The following is a 27,332-nucleotide window of genomic DNA, read 5'->3' on the forward strand; positions in this document are numbered from 1 at the left end:
ATTTTTCCGATCCTCCAGGTCGAACATATGTGCAGACCTGCTAGTGCCTGAAGCCCCTTCATGTGTATACGCAAGCAGAATAAATACACACGTAAAGAACATACCTGGCATGCACCCCCTGAAAACGGGGTATGGCTGCCTTCATGGCGAGGTAAAAAGGGTCATACACATAAAAGCCTTCTTGTGTACGTAGGAGTGAACGTGGGAGTTGCAGCCCAGGAACAAGAAGAAGAAGAATCACAAGTAATCAGAAACTTTCCTTTCCCTTGAACTGCGGGAAATGTCGGCTGTGTTGTCGAAGTAAAAGCGCGCTCTTTGGGAGTAAGAGATTGAGAACTGGAGCCCTGAGTGGGCTGGAGTTTTCTTTTCTTCATCTGTGTGTGTGTGTGTGTGCGCGCGCGCGTGTGCGTACGTGTCTGTGTGTGCATGCGCCTGTGTGTTTGAGGGTAAGAACAATAAGGGACATCTAACATACACTCTGTGTGTTCAGTATTTATAAAGACTGTTGCATTACAGAGAATCTGGCATAGCTCTGTGTTGGGGGGAGGGGGGAGGGATTTATCCCCACTCCATTTTTTTTCTCTGGCTAATGAAGAAAGTCTCAAATTCAGCTAAAAAAAAAAAAAAGAAAAAAAAGTGCTCCATGGATTTGCATATAACTGAGGTAAAAATTAAGAGACTGTTGCATTATCTATTTACATTGTCCCCACTTGATACAAATTCATAAAAGAGATGTGAATATTTTTGATTTTCAGAACCGGGGGAAACGTTTGACTGGGCTGCCCATTTGCTGGACGGAGAAAACGTTTTTTCTGGTCGTTTCAGTGACACGTCTGTGAGTATTTGCCTGTGATGCTTTTGTCAGAGTGTTCTGAATCGCTGTTCTTTGGAGCTCGATAAACAAACTCAAATTTGAGCTTAACACATGCAGACATATCAGTGAAAGCAAACTCGTTACTGAATGAGTGGAGTGATGGCCTAGAGGTAACGCGTCCGCCCAGGAAGTGAGAGAATCTGAGCGCGCTGGTTTGAATCACGGCTCAGCCGCCGAAATTTTCTCCCCCTCCACTAGACCTTGAGTGGTGGTCTGGACGCTAGTCATTCGGATGAGACGATAAACCGAGGTCCCGTGTGCAGCATGAACTTAGCGCACGTAAAAGAACCCACTGCAACAGAAGGGTTGTTCCGGGCAAAATTCTGTAGAAAAATCCACTTCGATAGGAAAAACAAATAAACCTGCACGCAGGAAAAAAATACCAAAAAATGGGTGGCGCTGTAGTGTAGCGACACGCTCTCCCTGGGGAGAGCAGCCCGAATTTCACAGAGAAATCTGTTGTGATAAAAAGAAATACAAATACAAATACAATGCACACAGATATGTTTGAATGGAGATTAGCACACTTGCTGTGTTTGCACACATCACAAATTCTTTTTTTTGTTTCTTTTGTTGTTGTTGTGGGTTTGTTGGTTTTTCAGTTGTTTTTTTTTTGTCTGTTCTGTTTTTCATTGCTGGTAGGGTTTTTATATGCTTTGGTGGGAAGGAAAATTTTCCTCTTTTGATTGTGTCTAGCATCTGTGGATTCCAGCTTTCTTTGTCAGTGGAATGAAGACAATTGTTGAGTCAAGCAAGCAGGTAAAATGTTATTTTGGTTGGTTGAATTGAAAAAAAAAAAAAAGCATCAGTCTTTGGTTTCCAGTCCGAGGAAGAGGATTTACCTGGGAGCAGCGAGAGCGATGACGATGGAGGTGACAATGACGACGACAAACATGACGACTCGGCCGCAGCCAAGCAGGAAGGAAACAGAACGGTGGCTGTGGTGCGGGGTGGAGAGGGCGTCTCCATGGATACGACCTTGGAAACCCGAGGGGAGGAGTGGCTCAACCAGAATGTGATGGTGCAGTACTGGAAGGGTCAAGGTCAGGGTCAGGGTCAGGCCAGGGGTCAACACACCGCCTCCAATCTGCTGCAAGACTGGTGAATTTGATTGGATGCTTGTTGGACCGCTTGTTGGAACCGTGTTCACTATTTTTGTTTGTTTGTTTGTTGGTGTTGTTTTACCTGCGGTTGCGCTCACCTTGTGAAATGAGGGTACGTGTGTCTAGGAAGTAAGATTCTGTGAGGGGTTTGATCCAAGGATTATGATGGATTATCAGTGTGTTAGAGGAGGTGTTCTCTCCCCCTCCTTCCTGGTGAATCAGAGCATTGCCAGCCGATGTAGCATTCACACACACACACACACACACACACAAGACTGAATTATCACACACACACACACACACACACACACACGCATGCATAAGCACACGCACATTCCTACACTTTCATACTCTCATGCACGCACACAAACAAAACACACAGGCATGCTCGCGCGTGCGCGCATGCTCACACACACATGCATGAATCTGCAATGCATAGCCTACAGCGCAGCACAGAATATTTATTGGCCAAGACCATGGAAGTTTTGATAGAGTTGTCGGGAGAAACCGCTGCTCCTCAGGCATACCTGTCAGGACCCAGAATGTGGATCTCTGATCGTCACCTTCCCTTTATATCGGTTTTGGATTGTTTTTGCTTGTTTGTTTGTATTATAATTATTATAATTATTGTTATCTTATCTTTTTCTTTTTTTCTTCCTTTTTTTCTTTATATATATCTATAAATGTATATATATATAGAGAGAGAGAGAGAAGTCTGAAGTCTGAATGGTTTATTGTTTAGGCCTTTCTGCCCGTGACAACTGGGGTAAGGGGGGGTTGGGGTGGGGGGGGGGGGGGGGGGGCGCGTCAGTATATGAACAGCAAACAAAGGGTAGAAAAGAGAGGACAGACAGAGTGAGGCAGAAAGAGAGAGAGGGAGGGACAGAGAGAAGAAGAAGAAAAAGACAAAAGATAGATGGGCAGATTGCAGACAGAGTGAGGCAGAAAGAGAGAGAGAGGAGGGACAGAGAGAAGAAGAAAAAGACAAAAGATAGATGGGCAGATTGCAGACAGAGTGAGGCAGAAAGAGAGAGAGGGAGGGACAGAGAGAAGAAGAAGAAAAAGACAAAAGATAGATGGGCAGATTGCAGACAGAGTGAGGCAGAAAGAGAGAGAGGGAGGGACAGAGAGAAGAAGAAGAAAAAGACAAAAGATAGATGGGCAGATTGCAGACAGAGTGAGGCAGAAAGAGAGAGAGAGAGGGACAGAGAGAAGAAGAAGAAAAAGACAAAAGATAGATGGGCAGATTGCAGACAGAGTGAGGCAGAAAGAGAGAGAGAGGGAGGGACAGAGAGAAGAAGAAGAAAAAGACAAAAGATAGATGGGCAGATTGCAGACAGAGTGAGGCAGAAAGAGAGAGAGAGAGGGACAGAGAGAAGAAGAAGAAAAAGACAAAAGATAGATGGGCAGATTGCAGACAGAGTGAGGCAGAAAGAGAGAGAGGGAGGGACAGAGAGAAGAAGAAGAAAAAGACAAAAGATAGATGGGCAGATTGCAGACAGAGTGAGGCAGAAAGAGAGAGAGGGAGGGACAGAGAGAAGAAGAAGAAAAAGACAAAAGATAGATGGGCAGATTGCAGACAGAGTGAGGCAGAAAGAGAGAGAGAGAGGGACAGAGAGAAGAAGAAGAAAAAGACAAAAGATAGATGGGCAGATTGCAGACAGAGTGAGGCAGAAAGAGAGAGAGAGGGAGGGACAGAGAGAAGAAGAAGAAAAAGACAAAAGATAGATGGGCAGATTGCAGACAGAGTGAGGCAGAAAGAGAGAGAGGGAGGGACAGAGAGAAGAAGAAGAAAAAGACAAAAGATAGATGGGCAGATTGCAGACAGAGTGAGGCAGAAAGAGAGAGAGGGAGGGACAGAGAGAAGAAGAAGAAAAAGACAAAAGATAGATGGGCAGATTGGTGTGTAATCTTGCGTCATTAACTAAGGATAGACTTGTTTCTGTGGTATAGAAAGAGAGAGAGAATATCAATATAGGTATATATATTTGTCTGTCTATATATGTGTGTGTGTGTGTGTGTGTGTGCATATTTTTTTTATATATTCATTTGCCTCTTCTTTTTTTTTTTTCTTTTTTTTCTGAAGGCCTGAAGCGAGAATTATAATTTTCATATCTATCTATCTATCTATCTATCTATCTATCTATATATATATATATATATATCAAGTTGCGTTTCTCTGCTGCTCTGCTTTCCACTTCACAAGACCACCTACATATCTTTCTGACCTTATCAGTATTTATGCTCCCACAAGAAATCTCCGCTCTTCCTCTGACTGTTACCGTTTTATTTTATTTTATTTTATTTCATAATTTATTTTATTCTATTTTATTTATTCATTTACCTTTTTTTTTTTCTCTCTCAAGGCCTGACTAAGCGCATTGGGTTACGCTGCTGGTCAGGCATCTGTTTGGCAGATCTGGTATAGCTTGTCCGAATGCAGTGACGCCTCTTTGAGCTACTGATACTGATGCTGATACTGTTTGTGTGTTTGTTTGTTTTTGTTGTTGTTTTGTTTTTGTTTTGTTTTTTGGGGGGTAGGGTCGTTTTGGTTTTCGTGTGTGTGTGTGTGTGTGTGTGTGGGGGGGGGTTATTTGTGGGGTGTGTTTTGGAGATATTGAGGTCATTTTTTTGGGTGGTGGTAGGGGGGTGGGGTATAGGTATAGTGAAAAAAAGAAACAAGTAAAAATGTACAAGCATTTTATGTATCTGTGCCTTATATTTATATGTTTATTCATATTTATTTACATGTAGTATTTGATAGTTTTGCATGACAAAGCACATCCAAGCAAGTAAACAGATACCTGCAAACACACACACACACACACTAACACACATATGAACAGAAAAAAGCCACACACACACACACACACACACACACACACACACACACACACACACACATGAACAGAAAAAAGCCTCACACACACACACACACACACACACACACACACACACACACATGAACAGAAAAAAGCCTCACACACACACACACACACACACACACACACACACACACACACACACACACACACACACACTCGCCCCCCCCCCCCCGCCCCCCCCCCCACACACACACACACACATTTGCTCTCCCACCTCCCCCCCCCCCCGACCCCTCCCCCCCCCACACACACACACTGCCCCCCCCCTCCCCCGAGCCCCCCATACACACACACCCACACACACTCACACCCCCTCTCCTGCCTCCTCCCCACACATACATACACACACTCACACCCACACTCACACACCCCCCCTCACATACACACCCCCACACACCCCCACACACAATTCCCCCCTCCTCCCCGTCCCCCCCACCTCCCAACCCAACACACACCACGATAACTATGACTGGTGTGTGTGTGTGTGTGTGTGTGTGTGTGTGTGTTGGTGTGGCACACAGGACCAGCTACCAGGTGCGCAGTGGAGAGGTGTACGCTGCGGTGGGTCAGCAAGTCGTCACAGAGTACCAGCTGGTGCGGGAGCTACTCTGGTGAGCTGGGCTGATACAGTGGAATAACGGCCTAGAGGTAGCGCGTCCGCCTAGGAAGCGAGAGAATCTGAGCACGAATCACGGTTCACCTGCCGATATTTTCTCCCCCTCCACTAGACCTTGAGTGGTGGTCTGGACGCTGGTCATTCGGATGAGACGATAAACCGAGGTCCAGTGAGCAGCATGCACTTAGCGCACGTAAAAGAACCCACGGCAACAAAAGAGTTGTTCCTGGCAAAATTCTGTGGAAAAATCCACTTCGATAGGAAAAATAAATAAAAGTGCACGCAGGGAAAAAAAAAAAAAAAGGGTGGCGCTGTAGTGTAGCGACGCGATCTCCCTGGAGAGAGTAGCCCGAATTTCACATAGAGAAATCAGTTGTGATAAAAAGAAATACAAATACTTTTCTTCTTTAAAAAAAAAAAAAAAAATTTATTATAGAATTTGGGACATTTTTGTCTCGTGTACAGTGACAAAAGGGTTCCGTACAAGGAACCCACTCTCGATAGATACAGCAAATATTCACGCATGCATTTAAAGCCTAAGCGTTTTGGGTTGTGCTGCTGGTCAGGCATCTGACTGGGAGATGCAGTGTAGCGTACGTTATATGGATTTGTCCAAACGCAGTGACGCTGCCTCCTTAAAAAAACAGAAGCTCTGTGTGTGTGTGTGTGTGTTCTTTAGTTTAACGTCTTTTCACTGTAAGTGATATTAGACGAGGGTAGGAAAAAAACTGAGTGCGTGGAGTGGGGTTTGGGGGGGGAATTACTGTGTACGCATGCTAGTAAGTGAAAGAGTGCGTGTGTGTGTGTGTGTGTGTGTGTGTGTGTTTTACATATAGAGAATGATTGATTTAGGTTTTGTTAAAAAAATTAAAAAACAAAACAAAAAAAACACAAACCATAATATAATGTGTGTGTGTGTGTGCACGTGTGTGTGTGTGTGTGGTGCAGGATGCTGTCAGGGGTGGATGCGTTGTTCCTCTTCTCCACGACAGACTCTGGGTTCAGGTTAAAGGAGGACGTGCGTCTCTCACACCTGACTGCGGTGAGTTCTTTTTTTTTTTTTTTTTTTTTTTTTCTTCTTTTTTTTTCTTTCTTTTTTTCTTTCAGACTTCTTATATTCATTTCAAAGGTGTAGTAATCTTCTTTTTTTTTTTTCAAACTTCTTATATTCAGTTCAAAGGTGTAGTAATCTTTTTTTTCTTTCAAACTTCTTATACTCAGTTCAAAGGTGTAGTAATCTGGGGGTTTTTTTCTTTCAAACTTCTTATTCATTTCAAAGGTGCAGTAATTTTTTTTTCTTTCAACTTCTTATATTCAGTTCAAAGGTGTAGGAATCTGGGTTTTTTTTCTTTCAGACTTCTTATATTGAGTTCAAACGTGTAGTAATCTTTTTTTCTTTTCTTTCAGACTTCTTATATTCAGTTCAAAGGTGTAGTAATCTTTGTTTTTTTCTTTCAGACTTCTTATATTCAGTTCAAAGGTGTAGGAATCTGGGGTTTTTTTTCTTTCAAACTTCTTATGTTCTGTTCAAAGGTGTAGTAATCTTTGGTTTTTTTTCTTTCAAACTTCTTATATTCATTTCAAAGGTGTAGGAATCTTTTTTTTCTGTTTTTCTTTCAAACTTCTTATATTCAGTTCAAAGGTGTAGTAATCTTTTTATTTCTTTCAAACTTCTTATATTCAGTTCAGAGGTGTAGTAATCTGGGTTTTTTTTTCTTTCAAACTTCTTATATCCAGTTCAAAGGTGTAGTATTTTTTTTCTTTCAGACTTCTTATATTCAATTCAGAGTTGTAGTAATTTTTTTTCTAACTTCTTTTATTCAGTTCAAAGGTGTAGTAATTTTTTTTTCTTTCAAACTTCTTATATTCAGTTGAAAGGTGTAGTAATCTTTTTTTTCTTTCAAACTTCTTATATTCAGTTCAAAGGTTGGGGGGTGGGGGGAGCATTCATTCTTTTTTTTTTCACATTTGTAAGTGGGACTCAAGTTATATTGTAATTGGTTGACATAATAATTATAGGTTGCAGCTACAACACACTGTTTCCAGTGAAAATTGCAATCAGCTGGATCTATTATGTTACAGTTTACATGTTAATGATATAAACTCATTTTCCTTTTCAAGTTTTCAGCATATGGATTCAGTGTGTGGGTTGTGAACTAAAAAAAAAAAAAAAAGATGTAATGCTTCCTTTTTTTTTTTTTTTTTTTTTTTTGGTTGGTTGGCATTTTGATTTACCATGACCTTGGCCTTGCCCTCAGGCCAGCCTGGAGAGCTGTCTCTCGCAGCTGATATCGCTGGCCAATCGGCTTCACGGCTTGCAGTCCTTCGTGGATGACGTGATTGGCGTGAGCTGTCGGCAGGACGTGGCTCACAAGTCGCCTCTGGGCACACAGACCTTTCAGGCCTTTGCCGACAGCCTGGCTCGCGTGTTGCGAGACTTCCGAGCGCACCTCTCGCAGCTGGAGAGGGAGGCGGCAGAGCAAGGTCAGAAGTGAAGGTCGGCTGTTGGGTTTTGTGAGTGATGGGGTTTGCGCAAGTCTGTGTGTGATAGCGACTGCATTGTATCGGTATGTTGATTGGAGTAAATTGTGAGTGTTGTGAAGTATGAGTGTTTGTTTCAGTATGTTTGTAATGACAGTGATTTTAAATATATGGACTGCATGTGTGTTTTAAACCATTGAGGCTGTAGCTGTGATCAAGCCAATAAAGGCGAAAATTTAGTTCACACCAAAGTGTTGTTGTTGTGGTTTCTTCTTTCTTAAAGTGTGTGTGTGTGTGTGTGTGTGTGTGTGTGTGTGTATATATGTAGAGAGAGAGAGAGAGATCTTGCTCTCCCTGTCTCACTCTCTCTTGTGTGTTTTTAGGTTTTCTTTTTCCATACACCTGCATCTGTGTTGACAGCTATCGTGTTGACGTTGTGTCTTTGTATTGACAACGTTACATCAGTATATCTACATTGACGTTGTGTCTTTGTATTGACAACGTTACATCAGTATATCTAAAGACACAGGATAGGGGACTGTGGAGGTCTCTTCGCTGACGGCCTGTACCCCAAGAAAGGGAGGGTCGAAAGGCTCAGCCAGGTAAGTAAGTAAGTAAGAAAAACAACGCGTGACCTTCACACGCTCAAACGCAGCATTCGTTTTCCCCCCGCCGCCAGATAAGAATGAGTGCATCACCGTCTCCTCGCTCCTGCACAAGCTGTCGCCATGGCTACCGACGCTGGAGGTGATCTGGGAGATCTTCGCAGATGGCATCCTTCAGGAGGCGGAGCCCCCGGATGCTGGCGGAGAGCGCCGGGGCAGGCGGTGCAACAGTGCCCGCGTCTCGCAGCTCCTGACGGCGCTGTACGACGGGGTGGTCACGCAGGACAGTCTGGGGCAAGAGTCCACGCACGTGGTGAGGTTCTTTGTTTTTTTTGTTGCATTTTTCTTTGTGTATGTGTGTGTGTGTGTGTGTGTGTGTGTGTGTGTGTGTGTGTAATAACAACCAACAACACACACACAACGTCAAGAATGCACAGATAATATCACAGATAACACCAAAAATATGCAGACGCCATCATAGAAAGCACTGAGAATGCACAGATAACATCGACAGATAACACCAAGAATGCACAGATAACGTCAACAGATAACACCAAGAATGCACAGATAACGTCACAGATAACACCAAGAATGCACAGATAACACCAAGAATGCACAGATAACACCAAGAATGCACAGATAACACCAAGAATGCACAGATAACATCACATATAACACCAAGAATGCACAGATAACACCACGAATGCACAGAGAACGTCACAGATATCACCACGATTGCACAGATAGCACATAGAATACACAGATAACGTCACAGACAACATAAAGAATATACAGAAAACATGAAAACACAGATAACATCAAGAATACACTGACAACATCAAGAATACATCTATAACAATAGGAATACTCACACTTTCCATTGGTATTCTGTCTCATCTACCCATAGGCATTGGGGCTGCTTTACACACAAGCACACGTACGCAAACACACACACACGTATGCACACGCATACACATGCACACAGATGCATACATTCACACACACATGCACATGCACATAAACACATGCATGTACACACACACACACACACACACACACACACACATGCACACACACACACATGCATGGACATACACACACCCCAACATTTTCAATAATTATTCATTACCCTGACAAATCACAGAATATTTGAATCAGTGTCCAGTTGGTATCTGCCTTTGATTGATTATGTTTTTCTTATAATGATTATGCGTGATCCTGTTACAGGAATGTTTGAAACAGTTGTACATTGCTCTCAGTTAGTTCGTTCTTTCGTAGTTATAACCTCTGCCACTGTTTTTTATGTGTCTTTTTCTGTATCATTCATCCCATCACGTCTTCCCATCGCCCCAGCCCCCTGGCCACAGCCCTCACATGTGCTCACACATGTACTACCCGCCCCCCCACCCCCACCCCCTCCCCTCGTCTAATATCACTTTAATTACACATACTTAACCATGACCCAACTAGTGCAGACTCCGGCAGGGGTCTGACATTCCTGTCCTGTGCAAACTACTATCCGCCTATGCGGAGAAAACGAAAGCAACTACGGCCGATAACCTCCCGGAAGTAGGTAACTTCTCCTTTGTCCCGCTAGCTAGCACCCTCTTTTTCCGGCAGCCATCATGACTCCTGTTCCTGTGCTCTTCATACGGCTAAGTTTTTTTCCGTATTTTCTGCCTGTCTGTCGATTCTCTGGCGTTCTTGTTTTTTGTCAAATTATGTCTCCAACCAGGTCACGTAATTATGTAGCTCGATTGGGCAATCGTGCTAAAATTAAGGCGCGATCGCAATCGATTCGCCGACACTCTGGGCCCTCTACTCCTGGCCCTCTCAACAACGCCAACCCGCCGCCTCCTCCACTTCCTTCGCTCCCTCCGGTTGACTCCAGACCTCCACCACCTCCTACACCATCACTTACCAGTGAAAAATGTTACAGAAAGAAAACGCACCCCTCCTCCCCCCCCTTCTACCCCACAGAGATGTACACAAACATGCACCCACACATAATGTCTTTGTATGAAACAGTTAAGTTCTTCTTACCCTGTGTTACACACACACACACACACACACACACACACACACACACACACACACATGCACACACACACACACAGAGACACACACACACACACACACACACACACACACACATGCACACACACACGCATGCACACACACACACACACACGCATGCACACACACATGCACACACACACATGCACACACACACACACACACACACACATGCACACTCTTTACCACTGGTTGTGTGTCTCCGCCCCCCCCCCCCCCCCCCCCCCCCCCCCCCCCCTCTCTCCTTACAGGTGTCGGTGCTGCTTCGCCTGTTGCTGGAGACGAGTCGGCCCTACCTGGACATGATTGGGCAGTGGATCTCGGCCGGTCACCTGTCGGACCCAGCAAGCGAGTTTGTGCTCCAGAGGTGAGGCGCCTTTGCTTTTCCTGCCACTGGCTCTTCCTGTGGTCCTCTGTTTAGTAGTAGTTGTTGTTGTGGTTTTGTTTTGTTTTTTTATTCTGCTCAGTAGCGTGCGTATACTGCAGGAAGGTAAAAATACAAACAAGAAATGGGTGGAGCTCTCAGTGTAGCAATGATCTCTCCCTAGGAAGAAGGTTTATTTAGAGAGAGAGAGAGAGAGAATGAGATCGTGTCTACCTCGCCTCTTTTAGACATTGTGCACGAAACTACCCTGTATGTGATTTTATATGTTGCATGACCTTGACAATGTTTGAGCATGACAATGGTAAGAAGACAGATTACAGGGGGAAGAAAGAGAGAGAGAGAGAGAGAGAGAGAGAGAGAAACGGCAGAATAAAGAGATGAGAGAAGAAAAAAAAAAGAAAGAGAAAGAAAAGACAACAGAAAGGAGAAAAATGATGATGGAAGGAACAAAAAGAAAGAAACAAAAAAAGAAAAAAAAAAGAGAGAGAGAACAAAAAAAAAAAAAAAAAAAAAAAAAGTGGGAAAGAACCTTCCAAGGATGCTGAGACTATCCTGCTCATTTGCAGAAATTTTACGCATCCACTGATTTCTCCTAAAAAAAAAAAAGGTTTATTTATATTTTTTGCCTTTCCCTGTTTGTGGACCAGGAACCCCAACATCCAGTGCCTGGACGAGACCTTCTGGGAGCGGGCCTTCACCCTCAACGACAACTCCGCCTCCGACCCCCCTCACCCCCACGACACCTCCTCCACCTCCTCCCTGTCCTCGGCCGGGCGGTGCGCGGAGGGGGAGGAGGAAGGGGGCGGGGGTCTGTTCCGGGAGGCGGTGGAGGGGGCTCCGCGGTTCCTGCGGGCGGTGATGAGGGAGGTGGTGCTGACGGGGAAGTCCATGGAGCTGCTGCAGGCGCTGGGGAGGCTGCCGGAGGTGGTGCAGTCCGTGCGGCATGGCGGTGAGTTTGGGGGTGGGGGTGGGGCAGATGTTGGTTTTGGGGGTAATGTCCAGCTGTAGGACGTGGTGGTGGTGGTCTCCACTCTGGGAGGGACGCTCACTCAGTCTGGCTCCGCGACTTTTTATTTTATTTTATTTTATTTTTTTGCATGCTTGTTTGTGTTGTTATTTACTTTTTTGTTGAAACATTCACAATGATTGATCGATTGATTGATGTGGATACTTCTATAGCGCCTATCCTCGGTCAGAGACCAAGCTCTTAGCGCTTTACATACACGGGGACATTTGCACCACAGGCTGCCTACCTGGGTAGAGCCGACTGACGGCTGCCACTGGGCGCTCATCATTCGTTTCCTGTGTCATTCAGTCAGATTTCAGACGCACACACATACACACTCAGAGAGACATGTAACATTTTACGTGTATGACCGTTTTTTTAAAATTTATTTACCCCGCCATGTAGGCAGCCATACTCCGTTTTTGGGGGTGTGCATGCTGGGTATATTCTTGTTTCCATAACCCACCGAACGCTGACATGGATTACAGGATCTTTAACGTGCGTATTTGATCTTCTGCGTGCGCATACACACAAAGGGGGTTCAGGCACTAGCAGGTCTGCACATACGTTGACCTGGGAGATCGGAAAAATCTCCACCCTTTACCCACCAGGTGCACCGAGATTCGAACCCAGGACCCTCAGATTGAAAGTCCAGCGCTTTAACCATTCGGCTATTGCGCAGGTATGTATCATAACCGCATACTAACCTAATACCGACATCACACGTTTCCCTGCAGTTACGACATCCCACGCTTTCCTGCAGTTACAATTTTAGTGGCTGTACAGGAAGGCGTGTGATGTCGTTATCAGGTTAGGATGGGTCTATGACAGTGGTTTTTCAGGCAATTTACACCACAGTTTACCTACTCAGAGTGGATGACTACGACTTCCTCTGATTTTTATTTTATTTTTAAATTTTTGGGGCATGCTTGTTTGTGGTGTTATTTACTTTTTTTGTTGAAACATTCACAATGATACAGGTATGTTTTATAAATCAGAAAATGTAAAATTACATATCTAAAACATATGTCTTTCAACCAGCTCAAAATCATAATCTATACATCCCATGATTTAAAAAAAAATGCTTTCAATAGAAAACTAAGTTAATTTTCTTTTAGATAAAAACATACAGTTTGTGTACTTTTGACAAAAAAATGTAGCGTGTAGAATTTAAAAAAAAAACTTTGTCCAATTTCACTGGAAAATTCCCTGGCTGAGGCCCTGCAGTAGGACTTATGGTTCCTTGGCAGTGGACGGGTTAATGTAGCTGATGCAGTTCTCTTTTCACTTATTTCTTATTTTCTCCTGTTTGAGAGAAACTCTTCTTCTTCTTCTGCGTTCACTCGTATGCACACGAGTGGGCTTTTACGTGTATGACCGTTTTTACCCCGCCATGTAGGCAGCCATACTCCGTTTTCGGGGGTGTGCATGCTGGGTATGTTCTTGTTTCCATAACCCACCGAACGCTGACATGGATTACAGGATCTTTAACGTGCGTATTTGATCTTCTGCATGCGCATACACACAAAGGGGGTTCAGGCACTAGCAGGTCTGCACATACGTTGACCTGGGAGATTGGAAAAATCTCCACCCTTTACCCACCAGGTGCACCGAGATTCGAACCCAGGACCCTCAGATTGAAAGTCCAGCGCTTTAACCATTCGGCTATTGCGCAGGTATGTATCATAACCGCATACTAACCTAATACCGACATCACACGTTTCCCTGCAGTTACGACATCCCACGCTTTCCTGCAGTTACAATTTTAGTGGCTGTACAGGAAGGCGTGTGATGTCGTTATCAGGTTAGGATGGGTCTATGACAGTGGTTTTTCAGGCAATTTACACCACAGTTTACATACTCAGAGTGGATGACAACGACTTCCTCTGATTTTTTTTTGATTTTTTGATTTTTTATTTTTTGGCATGCTTGTTTGTGTTGTTATTTACTTTTTTGTTGAAACATTCACAATGATTGATCGATTGATTGATGTGGATACTTCTATAGCGCCTATCCTCGGTCAGAGACCAAGCTCTTAGCGCTTTACATACACGGGGACATTTGCACCAAAAGCTGCCTACCTGGGTAGAGCCGACTGACGGCTGCCACTGGGCGCTCATCATTAGTTTCCTGTGTCATTCAGTCAGATTTCAGACGCACACACATACACACTCAGAGAGACATGTAACATTTTACGTGTATGACCGTTTTTTTAAAATTTATTTACCCCGCCATGTAGGCAGCCATACTCCGTTTTTGGGGGTGTGCATGATGGGTATATTCTTGTTTCCATAACCCACCGAACGCTGACATGGATTACAGGATCTTTAACGTGCGTATTTGATCTTCTGCTTGCATATACACACGAAGGGGGTTCAGGCACTAGCAGGTCTGCACATATGTTGACCTGGGAGATCGGAAAAATCTCCACCCTTTACCCACCAGGCGCCGTCACCGTGATTCGAACCCGGGACCCTCAGATTGACAGTCCAACGCTTTAACCACTCGGCTATTGCGCCCGTCTGAGAGAAACTCGAATGAGACAACAAACCGAGGGTTCCATGTGCAGCACTCATTTAGCGCACTGAAAAAGAGCCCATAGCAACGAGAATGTTGTCCTCTGGCAAAATTCTGAAGAAGAAATCTACTCTGATAAGTACACAAAATACAAAAAAAAAAAAAAAAAAAGACAACACACACACACACACACACAAAAAAAAAGAAACAAAAAAAAAAGGGTGGCGCTCTCAGTGTAGTGATATGCTCTCCCTGGGGAGAGCAGCTCGGAATTTCACACAGAGAAATCTGTTGGGACAAATAAAGAGCAATACAGTAAATAATACAACACAGTAGAATAGAACAGAATATGTCTTTATTACCAAGTGTACCGGGGTCACAAGGAATATTGGGGGTGGGGATAGTACATAACAAGATAGGAACATAAATCGAAAATCATACACAAACACAGATACAGTAGTATAATACCTTGTGTGTGTGTGTGAACAGCGTCGGCCGACAAGTCCCTCTACCAGCTCTTCGTGGACTCGCTGAAGGAGGTGCTGGGAACTCAGCCTTCCCACAACGCGGAGGAGGAGGAGGAAGAGCTTCTTGAAAGGGAGAGCACTCTGAGCGCTCGCCTGTACGTGCAGCACGTACAGACCGGGCGCCGCGTGGCGGGGACGGAGGACTGGCTGCTGACCATCAACTTCCACGCCGTCTTCAGCTCCGTGTTCACGCGGAGGCTGGTCGAGCACGACCCCTACGATCTGAAGTAAGTGGCTTTTGGGGGACTTGAATTTATGATGATTAAGATAATAATGATAATAATGAAGATGGAGGCAGGTTTCTCGGATCCAAAGATCCATCTTCAGTTCCGTGTTCACGCGGACGCTGGTTGAGCGCAACCCCAACGATCTGAAGTGAGTGGCTTTTTGGGGACTTGAATTGATGATAATTATGATGATAATGATAATAATGAAGACGGAGGCAGGTTTCTCAGATCCAAAGAGCCGTCTTCAGTTCTGTGTTTACGCGGACGCTGGTTGAGCGCGACCCCTACGATCTGAAGTGAGTGGCTTTTGGGGGACTTGAATTAATGATAATTCTGATAATAATGTTAATAATGAAGATGGAGGCAGGTTTCTTAGATCCAAAGAGCCGTCTTCAGTTCTGTGTTTATGCGGACGCTGGTCGAGCACGACCCCAACGGATCTGGCCCCAAGTATCTTTCTGAACTCATCCATATCTATACCCCGTCTCGCCAGCTCTGTTCTTCCTCTGATACTCGACTTCTCAGGATACCTCACATCAGAAGTAAGACCTATGGACACAGATCGTTTTCTTTTCAGTCGCCAAAGACGTGGAACAAGCTCCCTGATAACCTCCGTCATTCTGATTCCCTCGCATCTTTTAAATCTCGTCTCAAAACTCACCTTTTCCCTCAGCAATAAGTTCAATTGTTGGTCCACTTCCTTTTCGTTAGATGTGCTTGACTATGTGTGTATACATATGTATGTGTACATAACTACATGCATGTATATGAATGTGTATTGTGTTTGCGTGTGTTCATGTAAGTTTGTGCCTGCCTATGTGTGCGTATGTGTTAGGGTAGCTGTTAGATACACATGTATGTTAAAATGTATGTATACAGTGTGTGTGTGTGTGTGTGTGTGTGTGTGTGTGTGTGTGTGGTCACATTTTGGTGTGTGTATGTAACATAGATATAATGTTTTATGTTTACAAGAGCATTTTTGTAAAGCACCTAGAGCAGATTTCTGGATAGTGTGCTATATAAGTATCCATTATTATTATTATTAAATAAACACACACACACACACACGCACAAACACACACCCATACACACACACACACACACACACACACACACACACACACACACACACACACACACACACACACAGACTCATATACGCACACACACACACACACACACAGAGATATATAACACACAGATATATACACACACACACACACACACACACACACACACACAGAGACTCATATACACACACACAGAGACTCATATACGCACACACACACACAGAGATATATACATGCACACACACACACACACACACACACACACACACACACACAGAGACTCATATACGCACACACACAACACACACACACACACACACACACACACACACATATATATATATATATATATATATATATATATATATATATATATATATATATATAGATACATGCATGCACGCACACACACACACACACACACACACACACACACACAGAGACTCATATACGCACGCACACACACACACACACACACACACACACACACACACTACACACACACTACACACACACTACACACACACATATATATATATATACATGCATGCACACACACACACACACACACACACACACACACACACACACACACACACACACAGACTCATATACGCACACACACACACACACACACACACACACACAGAGGGCAATCATACAGATACAGCCAGCCCCATTCATCTCTCCTCTGTGTGTGTGTGTGTGTATGTTTGTGTGAATATATATATATATATATATATATATATATATGTGTGTGTGTGTGTGTGTGTGTGTATGTGTGTGTGAATATATATATATATATATATATATATATATATATATATATATATATATATATATATATATGTGTGTGTGTGTGTGTGTGTGTATGTTTGTGTGAATATATATATATATATATGTGTGTGTGTGTGAATGTGTGTGTGTGTGTGAATATATGTGTGTGTGTGTGTGTCAGACTGCTGGGCAGTGTGGAGGACGCCTACGTCAGCCCCATCCACCTGCTGTTCCGGCGCTGCCTGTACCCCCATGTCCGGCACCGCTACACCCACGTCTGCTCCCGCCTCCTCCACATCCTCAAGACGGAGTACAGGCTCATGGACTTCCTCCACTCCATGCAGGTGACGATGATCAGGCAGCGTGGGCCTTGGGGTGGGTGGGGGGGGGGGGGTGTTGGAGGGGGGACTGTCTGTCCGTCTGTCTGTCTGTCTGTCACTGTGTTGTTGGTCTGGTACCTTTTTTTTTTTTGGTATGTTCATGGTCTGTGTACAGAGTCTGGAAATTTTTTTAAATGGAAAGCAGGCTTTTTTTTTTTTTTCTAACATCACGCTGACACACACACACACACATAAACGCATACACACTTAAACCAATCCACCTGCACACACACACATTCACACACACACTCACACACACACACACACACACACACGTGTGCACACACACAGATGCACAGACACATGACTGTTCACACACACACACACAAACACACACATTTACACACATGGACATATTCACACACACACAGTGTCATCCACTTGCAGAACACACAGGGCATAGGATCATACAGAATATTCAGCAAGTCTGTTTCATCAACTTTGGTTATAAAATACAGTATATGTGTGCACTTTTTCTTATTAAGTCTTCTCGCTTTTGTTTTTTTTGGTTTTTTTAGTGTGAGTTTATTTGTATTGTTTTGAATGTGTATGTAATTTTTGTGTGTGTGTGTGTGATATGTTGTGTGCAGCATTTCTACCTGATGTCAGCGGGGGATGCCATGTTTGACTTCTACACCCAGATCTTCGACAAAGTAAGATTATGAGTTTCTTCTGTCATTGCTGCTGTGTGCACATGTCATGTGATCGGTATAAGGACAGGCCCGGCGCTTCCTTGTTTGAGGAAGCGTCTGGGTTTGTTCCAATTTACCTGTGTGCTAGCTGAATCGGTAGCGTAAACAGCGTTGACTAGAAGTTGTGTACCTTGTTTATGGAGAGAGTTACCGTTCTTTACTATTTGTTAATAATTTGATCTTGTGGCCTCATCGTTGTTTAATTTCAAATTGTAAAACCACAGAGGAAACCCTGTGTTTGTTCTGTATTGTCCGTGTGTTCTGTGTGGCTTGTTCAGGACTGAAGAGGCTGTGCCAGTCTTGAATGAAAGCTAATTTGTGTCTGCACATTTCTTCTGTCATTGCTGCTGTGTGCACATGTCAAATGATCGGTATAAGGACAGGCCTGGTGCTTCCTTTTTTTGAGGAAGTGTCAGGGTGTGTTCCAATGTACTTTTTATTTACCTGTGTGCTAGCTGAATCGGTAGCGGAAGCAGCATTGACTAGAAGTTGTGTACCTTGTTTATGGAGAGAGTTGCAGCTCTTTACTATTGGTTGATAAGATGATGAGTGTTATTGGAATAGATATTGATGAGGATAACCACTTAATCTGTGCTTTATTTTCTCTCGAATTAAGCTCAAAGCACCTCTGTTCATGTACAAAACTCATTAACAGTAAATGACCAAAATGTTGAAATGAATCGGCACTCACTCTCACAGAAAGCTCTGCACTCAAGGCCAGACTAAGCACGTTGGGTTACGCTGCTGGTCAGGCATCTGCTTGGCAGATGTGGTGTAGTGTATATGGATTTGTCTGAACACAGTGAGCTACTGATACTGATCACACTCATTGCAGACATGACACCACTCATCCAACACACACACACTCCTGCGCAGGCACGCACTCATGCGTGTGCGCACAGAAATGCGACAAGTGTGTACCGGCTGAGTTTTTGCCTGATCCCAGCCTAGTGCAGGGCGGCAGTGTTGATGTGGTCGTTGACGGGCGCAATAGCCGAGTGGTTAAAGCGTTGGACTGTCGATCTGAGGGTCCCGGGTTCAAATCAGGGTTTTTACTATCTCCCAGGTCAACATATGTGCAGACCTGCTAGTGCCTGAACCCCCTTCGTGTGTATATGCAAGCAGAAGATCAAATACGCACGTTTAAGATCCTGTAATCCATGTCAGCGTTCGGTGGGTTATGGAAACAAGAACATACCCAGCATGCACACCCCCGAAAACGGAGTATGGCTGCCTACATGGCGGGGTAAAAACGGTCATACACGTAAAAGCCCACTCGTGTGCATGTGAGTGAACGCAGAAGAAGAAGAAGAAGAAGATGTGGTTGTTGCTGTCTGAACAGATGCGTCATCAGGAGATGTGGCGGGAATCGTCCAGCCTCACTCTGGCCTTACAGGAAGCTCTGCAGTCCCATCATGCACAGCACGTCAGCCGGTTAGTCTTCTCTTGTCCGTCCTTTTTTTCTTTTAACCCTTTCACTGCCAAACTGGCAGTTATGCAGCAGCTAGGTAGAGGACCCATGTCACTGAAGGGTGACCAGATCATGGGTCTGTTTATCCATGAACCTACTGCTATTTATGTTTGGTGGTAGTACAGGCAGTATTTTCTACGCATCGCAGGGGGAATTCCCAGCCATTCTTAGACACCATATTTTCTGAGTTTATAGCACAAGGGAATATTGCACTCTGAATTGACTGGCAGTGAAAGGGTTAAAAAGATTTTTTTTTTTTTTTAATCACTATTTCTTTTCTCATTTTCCCCCATATTTGTGTGTATTTATGTTTCTCTGTATTCAAAGGCCCTGTCAGAGTGTGTTTGTCAGTATTGTTGTGTTCCTGTCAGAGTGTGTTGATCAGTATTTTTCTGTTCCTGTCAGAGTGTGTTGATCAGTATTTTTCTGTTCCTGTCAGAGTGTGTTTATCAGTATTTTTCTGTTCCTGTCAGAGTGTGTTGATCAGTATTTTTCTGTTCCTGTCAGAGTGTTTATCATTATTTTTCTGTTCCTGTCAGAATGTGTTTATCAGTATTTTTCTGTTCCTGTCAGAGTGTGTTGATCAGTATTTTTCTGTTCCTGTCAGAGTGTTTATCAGTATTTTTCTGTTCCTGTCAGAGTGTGTTTATCAGTATTTTTCTGTTCCTGTCAGAGTGTGTTTATCAGTATTTTTCTGTTCCTGTCAGTGTGTTTATCAGTATTTTTGTGTTCCTGTCAGAGTGTGTTGATCAGTATTTTTCTGTTCCTGTCAGAGTGTGTTGATCAGTATTTTTCTGTTCCTGTCAGAGTGTGTTTATCAGTATTTTTCTGTTCCTGTCAGTGTGTTTATCAGTATTTTTGTGTTCCTGTCAGAGTGTTTATCAGTATCTTTCTGTTCCTGTCAGAGTGTGTTTATCAGTATTTTTCTGTTCCTGTCAGAATGTGTTTATCAGTATTTTTCTGTTCCTGTCAGTGTGTTTATCAGTATTTTTGTGTTCCTGTCAGAGTGTTTATCAGTATTTTTCTGTTCCTGTCAGAGTGTGTTTATCAGTATTTTTCTGTTCCTGTCAGTGTGTGTTTATCAGTATTTTTCTGTTCCTGTCAGTGTGTTTATCAGTATTTTTGTGTTCCTGTCAGAGTGTTTATCAGTATTTTTCTGTTCCTGTCAGAGTGTGTTTATCAGTATTTTTCTGTTCCTGTCAGAGTGTGTTTATCAGTATTTTTCTGTTCCTGTCAGAGTGTTTATCAGTATTTTTGTGTTCCTGTCAGAGTGTTTATCAGTATTTTTCTGTTCCTGTCAGAGTGTGTTTATCAGTATTTTTCTGTTCCTGTCAGAATGTGTTTATCAGTATTTTTCTGTTCCTGTCAGAGTGTTTATCAGTATTTTTGTGTTCCTGTCAGAATGTGTTTGTCAGTATTTTTCTGTTCCTGTCAGAGTCAGAGTGTGTTTATCAGTATTTTTCTGTTCCTGTCAGAGTCAGAGTGTGTTTATCAGTATTTTTGTGTTCTTGTCAGAGTGTGTTGATCAGTGTTTTTCTGTTTCTGTCAGAGTGTGTTGATCAGTGTTTTTCTGTTTCTGTGAGAGTGGATTTCTTCTACAGAATTTTGCCAGAGGACAACACTCTCGTTGTTTCAGACCCGCATGCACATGCACAAGCACACAGGCGTGCATGTGCACATTCATGCATACAGAGTGGAGTGAAGGCCTAGAGGTAACGCGTCCGCCTAGGAAGTGAGAGAATCTGAGTGCGCTGGTTCGAATCACGGCTCGGTTGCCGATATTTTCTCCCCCTCCACTAGACCTTGAGTGGTGGTCTGGACGCTAGTCATTCGGATGCTACGATAAACTGAGGTCCCGTGTGCAGCATGCACTTAGCGCATAAAAAAAAACTAAAAAAATGGGAGGTGCTGTAGTGTAGCGACGCGCTCTCCCTGGGGAGAGCAGCCCAGATTTCACACAGAGAAGTCTGTTGTGATAAAAAGAAATACAAATACAAATACAAATGCATTTGAGACCATAGCAACTGGGTAGGAGCTGGCCAAAAGCCAAACACCCCCCTCGCATCTGACAGGCTCGAACTCCCGTCCTCCCAGTTGTCCATCTCGATGCTAACCACTTCACCGCAGTGGCTGGCATCTTGCATCCTGCTTGTTTCACTGCGATCAACTGATTGCGAAAACTGTTGTTCACAGGTTATCTGTCGCCTTGGAAATGCAGCCTAAGACTCGGGAACGCACCGCTGTCAGCGCGACGGACTGCATGCGTCTCCATTTTGCGGTGAGGCAAACTTTTATTTATTCATCTATTTCTGTTCAGTGTCAGATAATTTTGATGATGACTGGAACAGCTTGCCAGCTCACCAAGATGCATGGCAAGAATTATGCATCTGAATTATGTATTTAATAGGGTTTTTTTCTTGTTTTTTTGTTGTTGTTTTTTGCTGCCCTGTCATCTGCCCTGTTTCAGTGGCATTACTCCCACGCCGCTCATTTAGATTCCTCCGATACACGGCCACACCTGGGTTCATCCATCACAGTCCCAGCGTTGGCAGTCCGCAGGGAACCATTGATGTTTGGTTGCCAGGAGGCCACACACCAGAGGAGACCCTGCACTACTGCTGAGTCACTTCGGTGGTGTTCAGTGGTGCATGTTCTGATTTAACTTACTTAGGACACCACCTGCTAAGCCCCCTGCTGATGATAATAATGGCTTAGTTGTGGAGCCAAACCGAGTGAGCATCCCTCCCAGCGTGGAGATTGCCACCACGTCCCTCCAACGGCAGTCCCCCATGAATTCACTGACACCGAAGACCTTGACAAGACATGAAAGGCCACAGACTTTGCAAATTTTGTTTGTTTATATTGGTAATGATGAAGGAGAAGGAGGAGGATGACGATGATGATGATGATGATGTTGCTATGGAGGTCCATTTTGGTTTGGGACTAAGTGACAAGACTGTACTCTACACTTCCTGTCATAATGATATCCCGGCATCAACCAGGGCCAAGTGATACAGACACTTGCAGTGTTGGTCAGGTAATTAGAGCAACACACCCAAAGACGCATCCATGAAGTGGATGACACTCGACTGTGTGGTCCCAGTCTCCCCATTTAAGCCCACAGCACACTCAACTCAGGGTAGGAGCTGGCCGTGGACCGAAAAACCCACCTCCGCTGGGATTCAAACCCATGTCCTCCCAGCTGTCAGTCCGCGATGCTAACCACTTTGCAACACAACACAATACAACACAATGCAATGCAATGCAATACAATACAATACAATACAATACAATACAATACAATGCTGTTGAGATATGTCAGTACCACCAACAAATTACAGGCATCTTACATCTTTTGTCATGGTGGATTTTTTTTTTAGGTCCTGTGGCCATCTGTCATTATTGTTATCATTATTATCTTATGTCTGTCGGAATACAGGTTCCCTGGCCAGTAGATGTTGTCATCAACAGCAAATGCCAGAACCTGTATAACCAAGTGTTTCGCTTTCTTCTGCAAATAAAGCGTGCCAAATATGGACTGGACCAGTTGCGTTTTTCAGGTATGATTTTTTTGTTTGTTTGTTTGCTTGCAAAACATCTTATATACACAGGTGTAGGTTAGGAAAGATATGCCCTGACTTTCAAAGAGTTTTACAGCAACTGCATGGACTTCTTCTTCTTCTGCGTTCGTGGGCTGCAACTCCCACGTTCACTCGTATGCACACGAGTGGGCTTTTACGTGTATGACCGTTTTTACCCAGCCATATAGGCAGCCATACTCCGCTTTCAGGGGTGTGCATGCTGGGAATGTTCTTGTTTCCATAACCCACCGAACGCTGACATGGATTACAGGATCTTTAACGTGCGTATTTTATCTTCTGCTTGCATATACACACGAAGGGGGTTCAGGCACTAGCAGGTCTGCACATATGTTGACCAGGGAGATCGTAAAAATCTCCACCCTTTACCCACCAGGCACCGTCACCGTGATTCGAACCCAGGACCCTCAGATTGAAAGTCCAACGCTTTAACCATTTGACTATTGCGCCCGTCAAGAGTTCGTTGACAAAAATACTGGTAGCTTTAGCTAGGGGAATCTTTCTAGATTATGTTCATAGCTAGAAACCCCGTCTATGTCATGAGGCAGTCCTTTATTTGAATGTTTTGGTTGGATTACTGCCGCAGTGTTTGCCTGGCTCCTCTCCTCGCTCGCTTAACAAAATGTGGGACAGCGTGCTCAAGGCATGCAATTGTGATTGCACTAAATCAGCCAAGATTGCTTTCTTTAGCTCATGCTCAGAAAGAATTGAAGTGTAAATTCGAAGGAGAAGACAGTGATGAACTTTTGTAGGATGATCTGATAGAAAATAAAGGGAGTAATGAAGAGACTGGCCAAGATACGACTATCAGTGAGTGATGCTGACTTTACAGCTGTAGCAGACGACAGAAAGTGCCCACATTTTTAGCAGGACACAGTGTGAGCGATTTTCTTGGCACTCAGCCAGCGCGATCTGATGAGTACTGGATGAAGTGAACGTGTGTGAGAGGGGTGAAGAGGAGTGGGGTGGAAACCAAGGTTGCGTGGCCCCACATCCATATCATCACTTGGAGAAGTCACAATGCATTGTGTATCTGTCTCTTAAAAAAAAAAAAAAAAATTTTTGTGGTTGTACTGGTATAATTTGTGTGCACGGGTATTATCCATTTGTCCAGAAAATATGCTATTTTAGTGCAAATTACCTGACTAATGTTTGGAATGAACAAGTTGAAAATGTGACAAAAAACAAAACATTGATTTCAAAACAACAGCATGCCACTGAAAATATATAAAATGGGAAAACATCATGTGTTTTGTATTCCTTATTTTGCTTGAATATGTACGTGCATCAATTTATATGCCTGTGTGTATGTATGTGCATGTGAGCATATATGTGTATATCTGTGTATTCATGTATATACATATTTGTACACAACCTTTGGTTGTTCCAGACAACAACACAACATGAACACAACACAAACACAAACCACAGCACCAACCGCAACACAAACACAAACACCCTCACAGCCTCTGGTCGTTCCGCCAGGACTGGACAAGACGGACCTGCAGACGGTGGCACCAGCCAAGGACACTCTGTTGGGGTCAGGGTCAAGGTCGGGGTCAGGGTCGGAGGAGTCCCTGTCAAGGTCGGAGCGGCTCCACAGGCTGCACATCCTGCGTTTCCGCCTGGCGTACTTCGTCAACAGTCTGCACAACTACATCATGACGCGGGTGAGTCGGGGGCCGACTGACTGACTGGCTGGCTGGCTAACTGGCCGACTGACTGGCTGGCTGGCTGGCTAACTGGCTGGCTGGCTGATTGGCTGGCTGGCTGATTGGCTGGCTGATTGACTGACTAGCTGACTGATTGACTGGCTGGCTGATTGACTGACTGGCTGGCTGGCTGATTGACTGACTGGCTGGCTGACCGACCGACCGACTGACTGATTGACCGCCAGTGGGTGCGAGAGAGTCCAAAGAGATGTAACCAAAGCACCAGCGTTGACACTGGAATCTTGTGGGTGTTCTTCACATGGTTTCAGTTTCAGTTCCCCAAGGAGGCGTCGCTGCGTTCAGACAACTCCATATACACGACACCACATCTGCTATGCTTTGATATCTGTGAAACTGCATGTTTGGTGCATATCTGTTATGCAAGTGTGGGTGTATGTGTGAATGTGTGTCTTCATGTTTTACATTTATTTGCTTGTTTTATCATCATTGTTGTCTTATTTATTTATTTATTTTTTATTATTATTATTTTATTATTATTATTACTACTACCTTTTTTTAATATTATAATTATTATTTATTTATTTATTTATGTAAGCTTATCTATTATATATTCACCCTTTTTTTTTTCTCTCAAGGCCTGACTAAGCGCGTTGGGTTACGCTGCTGGTCAGGCATCTGCTTGGCAGATGTGGTGTAGCGTATATGGATTTGTCCGAACGCAGTGATGCCTCCTTGAGCTACTGAAACTGAAACTGAAACATCTGCTAGGCAGATGCCTGACCAGCAGCTGAACCCAACACACTCTGTCAGGCCTTGATTGGGTGCATGTATTTGTGTATCTGTCAGAGTGCTCTTATCACTAATGCTGTCTTGTCAATAAACTGTAATTCTCTCTCTCTGTCCCTCTCCTCCACAACCCCTCCCCCATTTTATCTCTCTCAGAGAGAAGCCTGAATTTCACACAGAGAAATCTGTTGTGACAGAGGAATACAAAACATCCCAATACATTAACCCTTTCACCGCCAGTCAATTTAATGTGCAGAATTCCCTTGTGCTATAAACACAGAAATGTGGTGTCTAGGAATAGCTGAGGATTCCTCCTGTGACATGCAGAAAATGATGGCCTATCCTACCACCAAAGATAAAGAGCAGTAGGTTCATGGATAACCGACCCATGATCTGGTCACCCTTCAGTGACATGGGTCCTCTACCTAGCTGCTGCATAAATGCGAGTTTGGCAGTGAAAGGGTTAACTCTTCCACCGTCATAGGCACCCTTAGTCGACCAGACAGTGCACTGCCATTGACAGCTTTAGTCAACATCAAGGGGTCATGTAAAGAAGGACCGTTTTTCACAATGTAACAAAGCTTGCCATCTGCAGCCAGTTTCCTACCAGTAGAACAGTGACAAACCTTGATAGGAAAACAAAATACATTTGCAAGCAGAAAAAGTGGGAAAAAAAGTGAAAAAAAGAAAAAGGGGGTGGTGGGGGTTGGTGGTGGTGCTGCACCGTAGTGGTTAAATCTCCCTTGAGAGAGCAGTCTGAATATCACACAGAGAAATGTGTTGTTGCAGAGCAATACAATTCTTCTTCTTCTTCTGCGTTCGTGGGCTGCAACTCCCACGTTCATACGTATATACGCGAGTGGGCTTTTACATGTATGACCGTTTTTAACCCGCCATGTAGGCAGCCATACTCCGCTTTCGGGGGTGTGCATGCTGGGTATGTTCTTGTTTCCATAACCCACGGAACGCTGACATCGAAAGTCCAACGCTTTAACCACTCGGCTATTGCGCCCGTCATCAATACATTACAATCCAGTATAATACATTGCAATCCAGTACATTGCAATGCAACACAACACAACACAACACAACACAACACAACACAGCACAGCACAAAAGACACAGGACCTTTTAACCCTAAGCAGCCTGACCGTTGTGTTGTGGTGGTGGTGGTGGTGGACAGATTTTGCACAATGCAATTAATCCAATTTAATACGATACAATCCATTCCATTCGTGTCCAGTACAGTACAACACAACACGACACGACACGACACGACACGACACAAAAGATACAGGACCTTTTAACTACAGCTGTTGTGTGTTGGTGGTGGTAGACAGATTTTGCACAATGCAATAAATCCAGTTAAATACTATGCAATCTAGTCCAATACAAGACAACACAATACAAAAGATACAGGACCTTTTAACCACTACTGTTGTGTGTTGGTGGTGGACAGATTCTGCACAGCAACAGCTTGGAGTTACACAGCACAGCACAGCACAGCACAACACAACAGACACAGGACCTTTTATCCACAACTGTTGTGTGTTGGTGGTGGACAGATTCTGCACAGCAGGGG

At 44.0% G+C, this 27,332-nt stretch overlaps 1 protein-coding gene across 2 annotated transcripts in view; it reads left to right on the forward strand.

The window, feature by feature from the left end:
• LOC143291100 (gamma-tubulin complex component 5-like) overlaps nucleotides 1–27,332 on the forward strand; it is a 47,733-nt gene that overhangs the window by 10,021 nt on the left and 10,380 nt on the right. For both annotated transcript variants that reach the window (XM_076600723.1, XM_076600724.1), the window contains 15 exons: nucleotides 756–835; nucleotides 1,698–1,975; nucleotides 5,384–5,473; nucleotides 6,427–6,520; nucleotides 7,737–7,962; nucleotides 8,639–8,877; nucleotides 10,892–11,007; nucleotides 11,673–11,974; nucleotides 15,038–15,302; nucleotides 17,331–17,493; nucleotides 18,120–18,182; nucleotides 19,564–19,655; nucleotides 21,886–21,970; nucleotides 23,132–23,252; nucleotides 24,777–24,961. In XM_076600723.1, the coding sequence (XP_076456838.1) occupies nucleotides 756–835; nucleotides 1,698–1,975; nucleotides 5,384–5,473; nucleotides 6,427–6,520; nucleotides 7,737–7,962; nucleotides 8,639–8,877; nucleotides 10,892–11,007; nucleotides 11,673–11,974; nucleotides 15,038–15,302; nucleotides 17,331–17,493; nucleotides 18,120–18,182; nucleotides 19,564–19,655; nucleotides 21,886–21,970; nucleotides 23,132–23,252; nucleotides 24,777–24,961 (2,399 nt within the window). The remainder of the gene's footprint in view (nucleotides 1–755; nucleotides 836–1,697; nucleotides 1,976–5,383; nucleotides 5,474–6,426; nucleotides 6,521–7,736; nucleotides 7,963–8,638; nucleotides 8,878–10,891; nucleotides 11,008–11,672; nucleotides 11,975–15,037; nucleotides 15,303–17,330; nucleotides 17,494–18,119; nucleotides 18,183–19,563; nucleotides 19,656–21,885; nucleotides 21,971–23,131; nucleotides 23,253–24,776; nucleotides 24,962–27,332) is intronic.

The sequence above is a fragment of the Babylonia areolata genome, chromosome 16 (assembly GCF_041734735.1).
Source record: "Babylonia areolata isolate BAREFJ2019XMU chromosome 16, ASM4173473v1, whole genome shotgun sequence".
NCBI lineage: Eukaryota > Metazoa > Mollusca > Gastropoda > Neogastropoda > Buccinidae > Babylonia > Babylonia areolata.